The sequence below is a fragment of the Antedon bifida genome, chromosome 7 (assembly GCF_963402885.1).
Source record: "Antedon bifida chromosome 7, ecAntBifi1.1, whole genome shotgun sequence".
Classification (NCBI taxonomy): domain Eukaryota; kingdom Metazoa; phylum Echinodermata; class Crinoidea; order Comatulida; family Antedonidae; genus Antedon; species Antedon bifida.
In genome coordinates, this window is record NC_136232.1 from 22012219 (window position 1) to 22031275 (window position 19057).

The 19057-nt window shown below is 32.2% G+C and overlaps 2 protein-coding genes across 6 annotated transcripts in view; both read left to right on the forward strand.

Moving 5' to 3' along the window:
- LOC144848541 (tumor protein p53-inducible protein 11-like) overlaps positions 1 to 11327 on the forward strand; it is a 53498-nt gene extending 42171 nt beyond the window's left edge. For 4 of the 5 annotated variants that reach the window (XM_078705339.1, XM_078705340.1, XM_078705342.1 and 1 more), the window contains 6 exons: positions 4309 to 4402; positions 4493 to 4551; positions 6627 to 6675; positions 7855 to 7957; positions 8791 to 8892; positions 9881 to 11327. In XM_078705339.1, coding sequence (XP_078561465.1) covers positions 4309 to 4402; positions 4493 to 4551; positions 6627 to 6675; positions 7855 to 7957; positions 8791 to 8892; positions 9881 to 10053 — 580 coding nt within the window. In that variant the 3' untranslated portion in view covers positions 10054 to 11327. Of the gene's footprint in view, positions 1 to 1070; positions 1266 to 4308; positions 4403 to 4492; positions 4552 to 6626; positions 6676 to 7854; positions 7958 to 8790; positions 8893 to 9880 lie in introns of those variants that run through there. The other variant, XM_078705341.1, reaches the window with a different exon arrangement.
- Positions 11328 to 14666: 3339 nt separating this feature from the next.
- On the forward strand, positions 14667 to 18780 carry LOC144848556 (vesicle transport protein GOT1B-like). The gene is made up of 5 exons (XM_078705363.1): positions 14667 to 14796; positions 15413 to 15504; positions 15633 to 15811; positions 16414 to 16495; positions 17537 to 18780. Exons 1-5 carry the CDS (start codon positions 14772 to 14774, stop codon positions 17573 to 17575), a joined length of 417 nt encoding a protein of 138 aa, XP_078561489.1. The 5' UTR covers positions 14667 to 14771; the 3' UTR covers positions 17576 to 18780.
- Positions 18781 to 19057: the final 277 nt, after the last annotated feature.

Below are 19057 nucleotides of genomic sequence, written 5' to 3' on the forward strand. Positions count from 1 at the left end.
TTTTAGCCTTTAAACTCACTTTATACCATAATAAAAAAAGAAATGTTTTGTTAAAAAAAAAAAATCGCCGCTCGACTTGTTGACGTAACAGTTTTAATGATTTATATCAATTATTTTAACCATTTTGTGTAACATGAATATAGTTTTTCCTACTCAAAACAACAAAAATATAACCATAAACATTTTTGCATTATTTGTCCATTTAATAGTTTAATAAGACCAGTAGTGTACATATAAACAAATAAATGTCTGTCTAATGAGCACCATATAAGGTAATGTAATAAGGACCCCATATCGTATAAGTACATGCCATCGAATAAATACCTATAGTTGAATAATCGCCTATAGCAACCTTTTTATAAACACCATGGCTATACTAATGTTTTATAATCAAGTTCGTTGATGAAAGTTCCTACTAAGGGCTGTTCAGACCTACGGAGGTCGTGTCTGAACCAGAAAAACCTCACCTCAACAACTCTTTATATATGACATTGCTTGTAATGCGAAAGCATAACTCCATATTAACTAGCTATATGGAATGTTCATCAATTTTAACTATAAAAGTTACCTGAAGCCAAATAGCTATTATTTTGTGTTTAGGTGAAAATAGTAATACTTACTTGTAATATACCTATATGTATGTACAAAACGTTAGGATATAGATGAGGATAGCACCAAAGGAAAACATTTTTTTCATTTAGTCAATAATAATAATAATTTATATTTTCAAATTGCAATGGCAGAAATTAGTATTTTTGATTAGTTTTATTAACAAAATTGAAATAGTTTTAATGCCTTTAATGCTATTTAAAATAGGTTAATAGAAATATGAGCAGTGAAAAAAATTATTGAATTCATTTTAAACTCTTAATGTGCTATTATGTGATAATCGTAATTAATTAGTAATAATAGAGCATGTGGTGTAATTATCCACTTTTGGGTTAAAAACCCTGTGGTCGTCAAAACACGTTGCCAAGAAATGACCCATTGATTGGTTCAATGGGTTGTAAGGCATCTAATGAAAATTGCCGGAACTGTATTGTGTGTCTAGTGCAGAAAGCAGATGTTTTTGTGACTGTCGTGAGGAGAAGTGAATGCTTTTACTTGATTTAATCTCTGCCATTCAAGCTGATAACGCACGCGATAAGAGTAATGCAGCCTGTTAGCTTTCGTGTTTAAAATCTAATTTGGAATCTATAAAACGTAAATTACAATAATTTATTCATGCCGAAAATGGATGATGCTTCACGATCACCAAAACACATGTAAGTTAAATTCTTAGATTTATTTAAAAACTAGATACATTTTTTAATAGCCTGCTTCCTTATTCTACAAGTGTGTGCATTAGCATTTATACGTAATGATTAAAACAAGTGTAATTTTAGTATTTTCACGTATCTGAGCGTAGATGGTGACTCTTCGTGCAAACATGCAATTTTATTGTAGTGTTCAAAACACTGTATTGAGATTTTATTTTCAAATTTACATATTTTTTTATATTTACAATATTAGAAGAATCATGAGCATATTTTTTATATTTTTAGAAATTCTTTTCCTAATTTTATAAAGAAAAATGTATAATTTCAGAATAGCTTCAACTTCATTCTCTCCTGCAAGTGTGTAAGCTTCTGTCTACACTATCAAACTAGTTTGACAAAAAAAGTGTGATTTGCCCAAATATGGTAGTGATATGCTTAAATATGGTAATGACATCATCATGTCCATATATGGGCATATCACATTTAAGTTTGATAATGTAAACAGTGCTTTAGAGCATAATTACTAAAACTAGTGCAGTTTTTGACACTTGTTGTGTTGTAATTTACCATAAAGGCCACACTTTGTGTAAAACAATTTAAAATTTGATTTGAAACAAGGAATCATGACTTTATTTTCCATATTTTTAGGAGTTCTTTTATCGTAAAAAAAAACAATATATATATTTCGCTAAATTTTGTTATTTATTTTTATAAAGATTAAAAAGATCCATGTTATATTTGATTGTTAATACAGGTAAACTAAAGCATAGTATAACTATTTTGGGGCATCCTTTTCATGGGATACCCCTACACTTCCCATAAAACGAACGACGAGTAACTGTGCATCCGCCAGAATTACCAGAGGTTATGAGGTCAATCGGGTGTGTGTGTTTCTTTCTATATTTATTAGCAGGATTACTCAAAAAGTTAGTGCCTGATGTTTTAAAGAATGGTTTCATAGCTGTATGAGAACACATGATTCATTTTTCATATGCCTAGGTGGAGGTTTGCGCTCTGTGAGTGTCCTTCTAGTTTAATATTTAACAATATCACAACTCCCACTTAGGGGACACTTTGTTGGGTCCAAAGGTGTATCCTTAATAGAGTCTTTTATTTATAAAAATAAACAAAATCAATTGTGATTAACATTTAATATACTATATTATTATTAGTCGGTTATAAGCCCACTACTGGGCTTATAAAACCAAATATTGTGGATTTTTCTGTTGCATAGTGCCAAATAATTGTAAATTGTAAATATTTCCATTTAACAAATTAAATTGAAACTATTCTGGGCTTCATCCAGAAATACAATTATCATAATAGGTATTGAAATTTGATTACAATTTCTTTTTGACGGAAAAAATTTGAAACATGACTGATACATATATTTTCATCAGATTGTTTTGTTTGGTTTATAATTGTATTATAATTAAGGCAATGCATTTGATGCGCAATAAACATGGAAACCTTAGATCTGAATGAAACGATCACATAAAACATGTTGAGCATTCTAAAGTGCATTTATTCACTTCGTAAATTTTATGTTTGTAATTTATTATTCAATAATGTTATTTAGCGTTTCACTTACCGTACCAGCTTTAAAATGAATGCATATTGTTTATAATGGTAACTGCATATTGACCTTTTAAGCAGCATGTTTACTGTGGATCGCAACTGTGACAACCTTATGCTGACCTGTGTTCTTGTACACTGGGGCAACTCAATACTGACCTGTGTTCTTGTCCATTTGGGCAACTCAATACTGACCTGTGTTCTTGTACACTGTGGGGCAACTCAATACTGACCTGTGTTCTTGTCCATTTGGGCAACTCAATACTGACCTGTGTTCTTGTACACTGTGGGGCAACTCAATACTGACCTGTGATCTTGTCCATTTGGGCAACTCAATACTGACCTGTGTTCTTGTACATTTGGGCAACTCAATACTGACCTGTGTTCTAGTCCATTTGGGTAACTCAATACTGTATGAAACAGTACACTTGTAACTTGTTGCCCACAACACCTTCATACTGACCTCAAACCAAAAGTTGTGTCCTTGTGTCTAGCTCACTGGAACAAATTCATACTGACCTTAAACCAGCAGTTGTGTTGTTTTCCAACAAACTGGAACAGCCCCTTACTGATTTCATAACAGCAGCTGTGTTGTTTCCAACCACATTAGGGAAACTTATTACTATTAAAAAAACAGCTGTGTCCTTGTTGCCAACCACATTAGGGCAACTTATTACTATAAAAGAACAGCTGTGTCCTTGTTTCCAACCACATTAGGGCAACTTATTACTATAAAAGAACAGCTGTGTCCTTGTTTCCAACCACATTAGGGAAACTTATTACTATAAAAAAACAGCTGTGTCCTTGTTGCCAACCACATTAGGGCAACTTATTACTATAAAAGAACAGCTGTGTCCTTGTTTCCAACCACATTAGGGAAACTTATTACTATAAAAAAACAGCTGTGTCCTTGTTGCCATCCACAATAGGGCAACTTATTACTATAAAAAAACAGCTGTGTCCTTGTTGCCAACTACATTAAGGCAGCTTATTACTACAAAAGATCAGCTGTGTCCTTGTTGCCAACCACATTAAGGCAGCTTATTACTACAAAAGATCAGCTGTGTCCTTGTTGCCAACCACATTAGGGCAACTTATTACTATAAAAGAACAGCTGTGTCCTTGTTGCCAACCACATTAGGGAAACTTATTACTATAAAAAAACAGCTGTGTCCTTGTTGCCAACCACATTAAGGCAACTTATTACTACAAAAGATCAGCTGTGTCCTTGTTTCCATCCACAATAGAGCAACTTATTACTATAAAAGAACAGTTGTGTCCTTTGTGTCCAACAAACTAGAACAGCTCCTTAATGATTTAAAAACATGCAGCAGCTGTGTTCTTGTTGCTCAATACATTTGGGCAACTCATACTGGCGACACATATTATTTGTGAATGTTTCCTCTGAATGAAAAAGGACAATAAAAAACCATATATTTTTAATTGATAATATTTCTTTTGTCTTTTGCTATAGGAAGCAGAGTAGTGGAGATCTTCAAAGTCGTTTAAAAACACGTAAATTACTCGGTGTGGGTGAAAATGAAGATGGATCAGTGCCCGTTTCAAAGGTACTTATAATCAAGATTTAGCTGTGCATTTCTTTTCAATTAAAAATTGATTTAAAGTTGTATTTTGAATATTTTGTCTTTGTTTTTTAGATCAGTCAAATTCTTGGTGGGGATGATAATTTTCTATTTGCCTTTCCTGCTGGACTCAAGTAAGTAAAGATGAATTTAACATCACCATTTACCATTGCCAAAAGCATCATCACTAACATCAGTATTTCTCATCATTGGCAGTATCATCATCATTATCACCACCATCGTCATCATTTCTCATCATCATCATTTCTCATCATCATCATTTCTCATCATTTCTCATCATCATCATTTCTCATCATCATCATTTCTCATCATCATCATTTCTCATCATCATCGTCATCATTTCTCATTGTCATCATTTTTCATCATCATTGCCATCATCATCATTTCTCATCATCATCATTTCTCAACATCATCGCCATCATCTTCATTTCTCATCATCATCGCCATCATCATCATTTCTCATCATCATCGCCATCATCGTCATTTCTCATCATCATTTCCATCATCATCATTTCCATCATCATTTCTCATCATCATTGCCATCATCATTTCTTATCATTGCCATCATCATTTCTCATCATTGCCATCATCATTGCCATCATCATCATCATCATCATCATCATCATCATCATCATCATCATCATCATCATCATCATTGGCATCATCATCATCATCATTTCTCATCATCAGTGCCATCATCATTTCTTATCATTGCCATCATCATTTCTCATCATCATTGCCATCATCATCATTGCCAACATCATCATTTCTCATCATCATTGCCATCATAATCATTTCTCATCATCATTGCCATCATCATCATTTCTCATCATCATCATTGTCATTATCATTTCTCATCATCATTTATTATCATCATCGTTGCCATCATCATCATTTCTCATGAACATCATTACCCAACTTCACAATTATCATTTCTCCTAATAATCACTCACAATCAACCTACTTCATCTGTTGAACTTATTCCATATTCCACAAGTCAACATTAAGACTCCACAAGTCTGCGACGACTTTGATTAATTACATTCTCAAATTTCATACCGAAGGCTATGTACATGTAAATTAAATAGACGGTGTAATCCTAAGATGATTTACCGATGATTGCCCACAGGAATGAAACAGTCTACAAAAACTAATGATATAATATTGCTATTAAAAGTTAGTATTCCTACGAATCTGTGTAAACATAGGATTACAGAGCAATCAAACCTATTTTCATTATTAATTTGGATTTAATTGAAATCTGCCACTGAAACATTTTAAATAATACTGATACATTATTTGAATCCATAATAAAAGATAATTGGTTGTTGACTCGTAAACGAGACAATTTACTCTATTGTGTCTCATGGGGTTTGGAAATTATCTTCTCTCTCATTGTTGTAAGTAAAAGCGAGTGCATGCTTAATTTGGTTGTAAATATACCGTATATAGAAAAAATCAAGATGTGGATGATTGTGGAAAAAAATCAAAAGTGCTTTGAAGATAACTTTAATGACTGTACCAGGAACTCTTATTCAAAAAATGGGTTGATTTAGAACCGTGCAATGGTAGGACATTTGGATAAAGATGTATTGTCCCACAACAACATGAAAAATGAAGATTAATAAAATCGTACTTTAAATAGGCCATTATAGTTAATGTTAATCACTTCCATAGAAAAAAAAATATTCACTTCACAAAAGTGACGAAATAAATGTTAAATTAAACCAAAAACCCCTTGACTTCTTGTCAATCTCAATTTGAATATTTTTTTGCTTTAAATTATAGTTTTTTTTTCAGGTAAATAATTTTTTTTTTGATCCAATTTTTGGTCAAAGTGAATAACTGTTATGTGACATTCAAATGGATTATTCAACAAACATTAAAAAAAAAACTTCATATTCCCATTTTTAAGCCTTGATCCCCCCCACCCCTTATCCCTCCACCCCTATTTCAAAATCCTGAATCTAGCACTGCTTGGTTGAATCAATGAATTGAAAAAAAAAATGCTTATAAATAGAGCCATTTTTTGTCAGATGCTTATGTCATGTTTAGGCCCATTCACAGTGTTGCATGGTTGTAGCCAATTTCTTTCCCATAAAATGTGCCTAGCTCTAGCCTAGGAAAAAGGTGTATTTTTAGCCCAAATGTATCCATTCAAACAATTTTCATTATATTTTGTTTCCAGATTGTGGCAGGTTACGACATCTTTTGTGTTCACATTAGTGTCAATTATGGTAAGTGTTTATATAAAATTCTACTGCATTTCTGCTACACTTTTTTTATTCAATTATTTGACAATACTTTTTTTCAGTAATCATACACACTGTTTATTATACAGTGAGTATACCTCATAAACTATTTTATTTGCAGTAAAAAATTTAGTTACTGCAGTATTGACATAATCCCTAAAGGAAGATTATTATTATTCATTTTTTTGCCTTGTTATTTTCATAAGATAGATATTTTTGTCCAATTTGTTTCAATCGGAAATTGAATAAGAGAAAAAACATTTAAAATAGTGAGCACAGACACATAAAGTAAAATATATTTAGAAAGATAATTTAAAAAGGGAAAGAGAAATTATAGTTAGTATAATATGTCTGTATATTTGATGTACGTCATCATGTTTATTTGTCATTTATCTAAATTTTGTATCCATTTATAGATGACATATTTCATCTATACAAACAACAATAACTTTCTACATAATTCACATCGCTTTACAAGCTCAGTTGCCATGGTTATTTAATTAATAATGTAATATACACTTCAACCAAATGTTGCACAGTTATCTTGTCCTACATTATTTAAACAACTTCATTATGTTTCATCACAAAGGATACTGAAGTGTAGAGTGACCTGTAATGAATTTTGGTTGATTGTATACCCAAATAATGAATGTTTATGAGTGCAATGGTACAAATAATGAATGTTTATGAGTGCAATGGTACAAATAATAAATGTTTATGAGTGCAATAGTACAAATAATAAATGTGTGTGAGTGCAATAGTACAAATAAATGTTTATGATTGCAATGGTACAAATAATGAATGTTTATGAGTGAAATGGTACAAATAATTTCATGCAGAATGGTTACTATATTTTCATGAGTGAAGCCGAGTAAAAATAGAAACAATTGTTAGATAGTGACACGCTATTATGGATTCAGATTTTTATTCAAAGATCAAGATAATGGAGAACAATTGTAGATCGCATGATTTAATAAAAAAGCCTCTAAACCAAAATAAAACAATAAAAACTGTGCACTTTACCTCTGATATTATCTTTCTTAGAGTTCTATCTCTGCTCAACATAGTCAATTCAAAATAAATATAGATTTTATTTTTCATTTTTGTTATTGTTATTCATATTTCCGTAGCTAATGAGTAATATCATTTTTTATCTACTTACAGGCCATCATCTTCCCATCAAAGTTAGTAGTGCTATATTCAAGTAGTCTAGAATGCGAATCAGCGAATGTCTACCCTATCATGTTCTTTGGTGCATCGTTAGCCTGTAAGTTCAAAGGTCGCATTAGGTGTATTCATTATGTACTATAGATATCCATCAGTTGTATTTAATAAGAAACTTAAATTATTGTTATTATTTAGCATGGTTTAAATTCAACCTTGACAATGAAATTGTATTCTTGGTGTTGGCTTGCAGAAAGAGAATAAATTTAATACATCAGTACATCTTTCAATAATATACGAATAATAAATGTTTACGAGTGCAATGGTTCAAATAATTTCATGAGGTGAAAATAGAACATTTCATCTTTCACAGAATAGAATTATTTTTACCATTGCATGAATATCAAATATTCATTATTTAAACCAGACGAGAATTACACCCGGAGTAGAAAATTATAAGAAATTATTTTAGAATAAACAAAAAAAAGATAGGATTGGAGTGGTACTGTACATATCTACCGCTTCATTTTGATTTGTCCATTCATCATGTGATGTTAAATAGTTTAATTAAAGATGTAGTCCCCCTGAAAAAATAATTATTGAAATTTTTTTGGTTGAAAATGCCATTTTAATGTCATATAATAGTTATCCACTTTGACCAAAAATTAGATCGAAAAACAATTTGTTTACCTGAAAAAACTGTAATTTAAAGCAAAAAATAGTCAAATTGGCTGCCAGCCAATGAATTTAACCATTCATTTTGTCATTTTATAAGGGAAAACATTTTTTTTTCTACGGAAGTGATTAAATTTATTAAAACTACAAAATAACCTATTCAAAGTCTGATTTAATTAATCTTCATTTTTCATGTTTTTGTGGGACAATACATCTTAAAATTGTTGTTATTATTTTTGTTTTTATTTGTTGCGTTCACAGGTCTTGCCGTGCTGTTTTGGAGTTCTGTACATTCGCCCAGCAGGCATGTTATTAGATGGACTCTTATTGCCCAAATAGTATATTTCACTCTTCAGACTTTAGGTAACTGTTTTCATATGATTTTATATATATTTTATTATTATTATTTTATTTACTAACACCAAAGTGTGGTAGAACCCACATTAAATAATTCGTAAAAATAATTAAATATTATAGTCTCACCTCAGGCATAGTTGATTTGAAACTAGTATTCAACTACAGGAGAACTCCTATTAAGGGAACACCCAAGTGTCATCTTAATAGGGTTTTCCCTGAATAAGGTTTGGTCGTAGGCTGCTACACTACAGTTATAGGACAATAAATAGATCAACATTTTTCTTACATAAAACAATTGACATTAAAAAAGTTTTTATTCTAGAACTGTAGGATAATCATTTACTGTATGCTGTGTTTGATAAAAATAATATTTTAAAAAATCTAGTCAAATGATGTAATGATCAATAGTAACAAAAAAATTGTTGTATCGTGAAGATATTATTGCTCTTATTACATCTGATGTCATTTGATTGGACGTTTGAAAATATTTTCATCAAATGGTTAACCTATGGTTCTAGGAAGAATTTCCTTATCGAGTCGAGTGGCCGAACGGTTAAGGCAGGGGCTCCGCTGCAAACCCCTATACAATCCGCACAGGTTCAAGTCAAGTACTTAAAACTGGAGATCCAGTGTACACATCTGGCTCGTGTGAACTTTAAAGAACCCAGTACATCTTTTGAAAGAGTAGTGGGTTACCCCAGTTCATTCAGCCCCATTCGTTGTGGCCATTTGAACGTGCGCTGTTTGGTGGCAGCACTCAACATGAAAGGACCCTTAGGGGAGTAGAAAGTTGTGGTATGTGTCGTCCACACCTGTGCGCAATTCAGCCCAGCCTACAAGTCACAGGTTATACCCCCATTACATTTGTGTTACGTAAGAAAAACGTATGTATCTTTATCGTCCTATTGTAAATGGGCCTTTAATCAGACAAAATGAAATTATTCTGCAAGGTCTGAACACTTGTTAACTCCTTTAATATTGCTTTGTTTTTCAGTGTTGCTTTCAATGATATGGGAATTGCGAGCATTCAGCTTTTTGAATGCTCTTATCATGGCATTTCACATACTGCTGACATCAATCTCACTGCTATACTACTTGAGGATAATCGGTTATAGATTTTGGGCCGGTCGACGAACACCGTTTGATAATTGTGATAAAACAGAGTAACAAAGACATTCTATTGAAGAATAAAATGCAGATATTTATTTTGTTGAAGAGTTTTTGTGAATTTTTATGTAATTGAAGTTTTTTAGTTTTATATGAAATATTATGCTATCACTCTCTCTTATATATATGTATCGTGTATGTATTTTTTAGCAGTGTTCACACACTAGAGTTAATCGTGCATAGTACGGAGTTAAGCTAACTGTAACCTGCAATCATATCTGAGTTACAACCAGTTAACTCTCTTATACCTCCTGGATGTACCCCCGATAGACTTTAAATTTCAGAATTTAACATTAGACAAACGATAGAAATACATTCCCATGGGATTACAACAGGGTATATCAAATGTTTTTTCCAGTGTAATTTATTTTACGTTTTAATGTACTGTAGAACAAGTTAAACCACAAGATTTACTCCGATGGAGAAAAGAGCAGCTTTTCTGAACCAAAAAAAAAGATATTTAAAAAAAAAGTGAACTTAACAAAAATAAAGAATACAGTATACATTACAAGCTTTCAAGATATTAGCAAACAATTTGAATTTTAGCAAATACTGTTTTTGTTAAAGTATATTAAAAATGTGATAGCCGCCCAGTCCACTCAGCTGTAAATGAGTACCTAGTTGAAAATACTAGGGATAAAAAAGGCTGCGTAGAAAGAAAGAAAGTAGAAAGAACTGGCCACCCTACCACATAATGCCGAGGCTTAATACAGTGAGCTCCTAACAGCCCATTCCCCTACGTTCAGAATGAACACGGGACTCACATTTATATTCAAAATGTAGTGAAAAAATGTTACAATTAAAATATTAAGAGGATACTTTGTTGGGTTTTAATGGTGGTCTACTATACTTGTGTCCTCTACACCATCCACCAAAATATTGCTACAGTAATTTTGTACCAGTCTTGCAGTCAGTGTTGTGTAAATCGAGTTGATGTTTAAAACCATTTTTCATTTTTCCAAGCCTATGATACAGTATCTTTAGTAGCGCCTTACCGTAATTAGAATTGATTAAAATGAATCAGGGTTTTGTACAATATGCGATGCACATATAAATGATGTTTAGTTTAGTTATATTTGTTCGTAATTATAACAAAGTGATAACTCTGTTTATATGTAGGCCACCCTTTGTTTCTTCATTTCTGCGACTATAAAATGTGGAAATTACATGCATTATTGTAAAATAAGATTAATTATTTCTTGAGATAGAACGAGAAGTGTATTCACTTCATTTGTAATTGCCTAGATCTAGACTAATATAAAAACTGACACGTCTGGTTGTTGTCAATGTGTGCAATTTTGTACGTTTTTAATGTCGTTATTCGATTTTCCAGGTTTTCTTGGACGTTTTTTTTATTTCATTACAAGAAATAATGTGATTGTTATGCATAGATTTTATGTTCATACTCTATCAATCAGCAAATGGATACAGTTTCTTTTGAAAACTATCACATCAATCTTCAAAGGGTAATAAATGTATCTACAGTACATAATAACTTCTCCTGTGTATCTATGGTTAAACGTACAGAAAAACAAAAATACCATTGGTATTACTTAAAAAAAATGTTCATGAGAGAAGTTGGAATACCAAAAACTCTAAATACTCTTGCAAACATATTCAGAATTGACAGTTATTATTATTTTATTATTTTTGTATTATTTCATACGCATCTAACAGCGAGTACTGTAACTCGCCAATGAGTCATCGCTTGTGATTGGTCAATTCACTTGCGTTGCATTTACGTGCTTGCGTTACGTTCTAGTGAGAACCAAGCTTTAGCAATCACAAGCGAATAAGCCATTGCTTGTGATTGGTCAATTCACTTGCGTTGCGTTTACGTCCTTGCGTTACATTCTAGTGGGAACCAAGCTTTAGTCTCATTTGAGGCTTAGACAGTGGAGTTAAAAGAGTCGTGAGTTATAACCCTGGCACCAGGTCAGGATTGAACCCTGGACCTTGGGATTGGAAGGCAAGCATGTTAACCACCAATCAGCTACAGCTATGATCTCCAGTATAGTGATCGATAGGTCGTAGGGGCGAGTTGTATCAAAACAAATGTGTTCAGGTATGTTCATATGTAATGAGTATAGGCCTGCAGTAAAAGCATTTGGTACAAATTACATTTGTTGGCCAAAACGACATCTTATTTTTATTCATTTTTCCGATCTGCTTATGTAAATGTTACTAAAACCAGATTGGTTTAATAAATGATTTAAAAGAACTGTATTAATGTTTTGGAATAGGATACATTTTCTATAACAAACATCCAATAGAAGTCTCCAATAACGTTTGGTTCTTACTTTAGAAATGCAATGATAAGCACGGCATAAGTGATTTCACCAATCACAAGCGACGAATCATTAAAACTCTCTAAACTGCTAAGAATATATGTAGGATATCATAGCAACAATAAACCAGAAAAAAGATGCTTTAATTTTATATTGTTCAAAATACACGTCTTACATTCTTTAAAATAGCGATAGGAGTAATATGCTGAGGTAGATAAAAAGATTTTAAGTTTATTGTCAAATAGGCCTACATCATGTAAATGAAATTTTAATAGAGGTGTCCCTTTAATAGAGGTGTTCCTTTAATAGAAGTGTCCCTTTGATAGAGGTGTCCCTTTAATAGAAGTGGCCCTTTAATAGAGGTGTCCCTTAATAGAGGTGGCCCTTTAATAGAGGTGTCCCTTTAATAGAAGTGACCCTTTAATAGAGGTGTCCCTTTAATAGAAGTGGCCCTTTAATAGAGGTGTCCCTTAATAGAAGTTACCCTTTAACAGAGGTGTCCCTTAATAGAGGTGGCCCTTTAATAGAGGTGTCCCTTTAATAGAAGTGACCCTTTAATAGAGGTGTCCCTTTAATAGAAGTGGCCCTTTAATAGCGGTGTCCCTTAATAGAAGTGACCCTTTAACAGAGGTGTCCCTTAATATAGGTGTTTCTTTAATACAGGTGTCCCTTTAAAACAGGTGTCCCTTTAATACAGGTGTCCCTATAATACAGGTGTCCCTATAATACAGGTGTCCCTATAATACAGGTGTTTCTATAATACAGGTGTCCTTTTAATACAGGTGTACCAAAGTATGCATGCTTCTATTGTACAGTTTAGATACTAACTAACAGTAGTAAATAGACTCATCATTAACCGAAATGTTTGGTCTAGTGGTAAAGGCTTTAACCTATTACACACTGGAGCCCTTGGTTCGAGTTCTTTCAAGAACATGTTTATGCTGAAGTAAGAGCAGTTTTCTGTTTTGGCTCTTGCCTATTACTTCACTCTAGGCAAGTTGAAATGTGAAACGAACTTTTGCCGAATAAATATTTTATTTTATTTATTTATTTTATTCAGTTCACAACCAACAGCGATGGAACCGCCACTAACAGGTTGAATCTAAATTATATTAATAAATTATTATCATTTACATACTAACTATAATCTTGTATACATGATATTAATAGTTTCAGCACATTATTTTTTTGTATAATGCTGTATTAATTTTGATTTAATGTGCTTCTTCATGACGCGCCACACTGTGCAACACTATTGAGTTTAACAGCCATTCTAAACATGCTCAACGTTGTGAAAACGATCGTTTGTTGCTGTTCGTATTAACTTTCCTAGACTGTTTTCGATCGGAACTCGTGCGAAGGGAACATCCATGAGTTATGATTATTAGCGCATAGATTTTGCATCGCATTCGCTAGTATGGAAAATGGGCCTCAGTTAGTCAAATCTGCACCGAACTTATGATATGAAACAAGAGTTACATATTTGAAATAAAATAATATTTAAAGTTCAATGAATATGTGTTTAAAAAGTAGAGACTTTTTATGGAGAGAGTTCACCAGATAACTTAATGAAACTATAGTTAGTTTTATAGGCATAATTTTCATAAGCAATTTTCTAAGTCAAGACTTATTTTTAGAAATATAAAAAGCAAATTCTGTTATATCGTACGTTCACTTTGTGTAAAATATACTAGAACAAGTAAGTTAATTAATTATTAAAAATAGTAATATAAAAATAAAGATTTTACGAACATATAAACATTTAGTTTATAAGAATAGATTTTGTTGGTTCTAATTATATTATGTGCACTAGACGGTGCTTTTACGAAGATTTACATATAAAGAAATGGTATCTTAAAACAATTTATGTGAAATAGATAACGTTTGTATGCATTTGGTCTTTGATTAGTTGATGTATTTATTACTGTAGTCCGGGCCCTACTTCAAATACGCCCACGCTGTGATATTAAGTTACCGTATCAGTTTGGATAAATAAAATGTAAATTATTGTGTTGTATTCGATAAATAAATGCTTCGTTGCCTTTTTTTAATTACAGTAGTTTGTTTGTTCTGTTTGTTGTTGTTTTAAACAATCGTGGAATTTTCTACTGTTAATATTTTATAAAAGTTTTAAATTGTAGGTGGCGCTATATCAATTACTCGTATTTTTCCGAAGGCTGGTGTTATTCGCACGACGACTGGGCGTGTGAACTAATCTGTTGTTGGTACGGCCGGTATGCGATCCAATGGCCAATGATGATTTTTACCGTACAAACAATCGTGTTTGGTTAACCTCACAGGCCGCCGTCCAAATAGCCTTGGCTATTTTTTCAACAGTTCCACGTCTATTGTGTTGACGTGTGTGGGTTGGCCTAGCCTGACGGTACAAAACAATATTTTGATAAAATAAGTTGATAAGGAGACAGAACTATGATTGAAATAACAGATCTTCAAAGTAAGTTTACATTTTAAAACTGTTTTATGAAGATAAGTATATAGCGTTTTGACCTATTACTTAAATTGTCGAGGCTTCTTGAATCAAGCTCTTTCGGGTGTTTCACTTGCCCGGTAGAAATGCTCAAGTCCCCGCATGGTTGTTTCTCCAGTTGTGACAAGGTCTAGGCCTAGCCTCGAAATATAAATTGTGATCCTAGTATGATGTATATACATAATATAGATCTTTGGGTTAAATTATAGATGATTAAGCATTTCTGTATAGCTGTACCTATTTAAATAAAATAATGTTTAATTAATTAAATAATTTATTTAAAGAAATTAATTAGCCTAGGCCTAGCCTATGCTATCTGTTGTTATGTAATACTGTAATAATAAAATATTAAGATATAGGAAGGCTAGTCGGCTTTTTAGCCACCATTTACGTAGAGGAATGTTTTGTTATTTTTTAGAGTAAGATTTTGTGGTCGTGTTGATGGTGGTTTTCAGTCATAGTAAAAGGGCAAGTACAGTAGTAGTAGGCCAGTCTGACTGAGAACCTAGGCCTACTGTTACAAAGAATGCTTAAATTCATTCATCCCACATATTATCAATCAAATTTAAATTTCTCTTTACAGAAATTGGCGTTGGTCTTGCCGGATTTGGTGTCTTCTTTTTATTTCTAGGTGTTTTATTCTTCTTTGATGGCGGACTCTTAGCAATCGGAAATGTAAGTTTCAACCTTTTTGGAAAATCAATTTAATTTGGATTTAAATATTTGTTAACCATTTTTTTTATTATTATTTTTATAATAAATATGTTTTAATAATTTGATTTTTTTCTAATTTTTTTTTTCAGATATTATTTTTATCAGGTTTAGCCTTAGTCATTGGTCTAGAAAGAACATTCCGTTTCTTCTTTCAAACGCACAAATTAAAAGCCACAGGGTTCTTTGTTGGTGGTATGGTAGTAGTGTTAATTGGTTGGCCTATTGTAGGAATGTGTGTGGAAACTTACGGATTCTTTTTGTTGTTTAGGTAAGCTACATATTATCAATTTGATACTATATAAACAATTTGTTTCTTTACTAAGGGATCTTGTCCAAATTAGTCCACTGTCGTTTCTGTAATCATACAGTACACACCGATTTATTGAAAAGGCCGACTCATACTGTAAACAACAACAAATGTAGTTACTGCAGTAACCGCAGTAGAATAATAATGAAATTGTCCCTAAATATACAGTAATAAGCGCTAAGAAATAAAATGCAAAGATTTGCAATCTCTTTAGGCCGTGAAACAGGTTTGAAGGGCCCGGGGTGAGAAACTGAAAAAAAACTTAGCTGAGACAAAAATCCATGGATGTCTCGAGAATGAATGGTATTTCCACACTTGCATTTGATCCTGTTAAAACAGTCTTAAAATGAATTGTATTTGATGATAAATTTCTGTTTATCGATGTTAATTTGTCGTTTATAAATAATTGCTCATTATTTTTAAGCATCAAGAATTAATAATAAACAATTAAGCTTTAAACGATTCATGTTTTTCCTTAAAGGGAGTTCTCCTTAAAAGAACTTTTTTCCATTTTTCCCAAGAACTTCTTAATTAAGTTCATTTCATACTGTACTTTCTTTCAGAGGATTTTTCCCAGTCGCAATAAACTTTTTAAGACGAGTGCCTATTATAGGAACTATATTGTATCTTCCAGGAATCAACTCAGTAAGTTATATTTATATATTATTATTATTTTAATTTATAGAATTATTAATAAATCAAAGCATGGTGGTGATCCAAAAGGTTAAAAATAACCGTATACAGTAGAACCTTTTACGTACCATGATTTTACGTTCCCTGGATTTTACGTATGCATAAAATGACCGATGATGTCATCATTTTTTAGTCTTTTATTACATAGTGATATTTTCTTACATTGAGGGAGCTATTTAACAATAAATCCATACTAACTTGTGTGACAAGCCACACGCATGCATTCCCTTACAGCAGCAGCGACTGTTTTTATTTATTGATAGAAAATACAAGAACATTGATTTTTTTACTTTATTTAAACATCGCACAGCCTGCATATACTTTTCTAGTTAGGCCTCACAGCTAGGTTTCACATTTTAGCTACGATCTACGTAGTTGGGGGTCAGTTGAAGGTCAACCTGGATTTTACGAATCCTGTGTTTTACGTACGTCTTTTGGTCCCGTGCCGTACGTAAAATGAAGGTTCTACTATATATATATATATATATATAAAAATCCCCTCTGATTTTAAGAAGTCACTTGTCATTGTCCATTTAGGCTTATTGTCCAGAATTGATTTCTAAAGCTCTGTCTACACTATCAAACTTCATGTGACAAAAAATATGATGTGCCTATATGGACATGATGATGTCATATCACTACCATATTTTGGCATATCACTACCATATTCGGGTGCATCACACTTTTTTTGGTCAAACTAGTTTGATAGTGTAGACATAGCTTTTAGCTCTGTCTACACTATCAAACTTTATCTAACAAAAATTATGATGTGTCTATATGGACATGATGATGTCATATCACTACCATATTTGGGCATATCACTACCATATTCGGGTACATCACACTTTTTTGGTCAAACTAGTTTTATAGTGTAAACAGAGCTTAAATGCTGAGAACATTGCTCCTGTTGATAGATCCTGGCAAATAATAAAAATAAAATCATAAATCAATTATTATTAATTTGTAATATTATCAATCATATTTTTTTTTTAGCTTGTATCACGATTTGAAGATCACAACCAAATGGTATGAAACCCACCGTGAATATATTATGCTAATTTTTGGAATATTGAACACTTATTGGTCAACAGATATAAATATTCAACAGATAGAAAATGATACTGTAAAGTCATTGGTCAAATGTTTTGAATATTTAACAGTTGATGTGGTTTAAAAACAGAAAGTCAATTGGGATTGGTCAACTACTGTAGTATGAATATTCAACAGATAGAAAATGATACTGAGAAGTCATTGGTCAAATTTTGTGAATGTTTAACAGTTGATGTGGTTTAAAACAAAAGTCAATGAGGATTGGTCAACAGATATGAATATTCAACAGATAGAAAATGATACTGAACAGTCATTGGTCAAGTTGTACATTATGAATATTCAACAGATAGGAAATGATACTGAACAGTCATTGGTCAAGTTGTACAGTATGAATATTCAACAGATAGGAAATGATACTGAACAGTCATTGGTCAAGTTGTACAATATGAATATTCAACAGATAGGAAATGATACTGAACAGTCATTGGTCAAGTTGATGTGGGGTCATTGGTTAAGCTGTATCAGAAATAGTGTTTTTTTTTTTGTTTTGGCCAAATGACAATTCTGATTAGTAGATACATTTTGTGTTTTGGCTTGCCATTTACGCCGATTAAAACATGAATGTTGTGTTTTATTACAGGCAGTGGGCGAATGATCTGCTGGCCTCTATAGCTGGGGAAGTTTGTGACTTAATAGAGCTTTTGATTTGCGAAAACCTAGGAAGAAATTAGATCATTTTATGTATCGTTGGTCCTCACCTGGACCTAGAAACCACCAAAACTGCATCGAGGTAAAAGTACCTCCAAACTTTACATGCACAAAGAATTAAAATGACATAGTTTGGTCTTCGCAAATTAAAAGCTTTCTAATATTTTAATTAAAAACACCTTTCAGCATTACCGCTGACTTTTTTCTTTAAAAATCTGCATTGTAAAACATCCAGATGAAGTCGAACCTAATGACAATTATTTATCATCTACAAGACAGGCACCTAACCATTATGCCACATTTTGTTGGTTAAATTTTTAAAACAAGGAGCCTCTGATACTTGAATATATGAATCCAAAATGTATATAATAGTTAAATATTCAAAAATCTTGAAAAGATTTTCATACTTAAATTTTTGACCATTTATGTCATTGTAAAGATTTTCATATGCCTAAGATATTAAACTGTATAAAAAGATGAATAGTACAGCCTTTGATTCCTGTTTTCCCAATACAATGTGGATACAGTATAATCTAAAACACTTTTCACAAACTGTTAGCCAAAATGTTAATATATTAGTGTTATTGTATAATGGTTTTTATGGCAAAAATACTATAGTCTGTTTTTTTTCACTAGAAAAATGTATTGTCAATTGAATGCGCATGTATATTTTGTGAAGTGAAAAATTTCGCAACAAATCCGAACTCGCCAACCAAACTAAGCGAAAAACCCTTAAGGCCCATTTACACTAGGACG

Bases quoted from the DNA above. Each gene is read 5' to 3' on its own strand.
- LOC144848556 (XM_078705363.1), top strand. From the start codon at position 14,772: ATGATTGAAATAACAGATCTTCAAA. The intron at 14,797-15,412 runs GTAAGTTTACAT...TTCTCTTTACAG, and splicing joins TGAAATAACAGATCTTCAAA to AAATTGGCGTTGGTCTTGCC. The intron at 15,505-15,632 runs GTAAGTTTCAAC...TTTTTTTTTCAG, and splicing joins GACTCTTAGCAATCGGAAAT to ATATTATTTTTATCAGGTTT.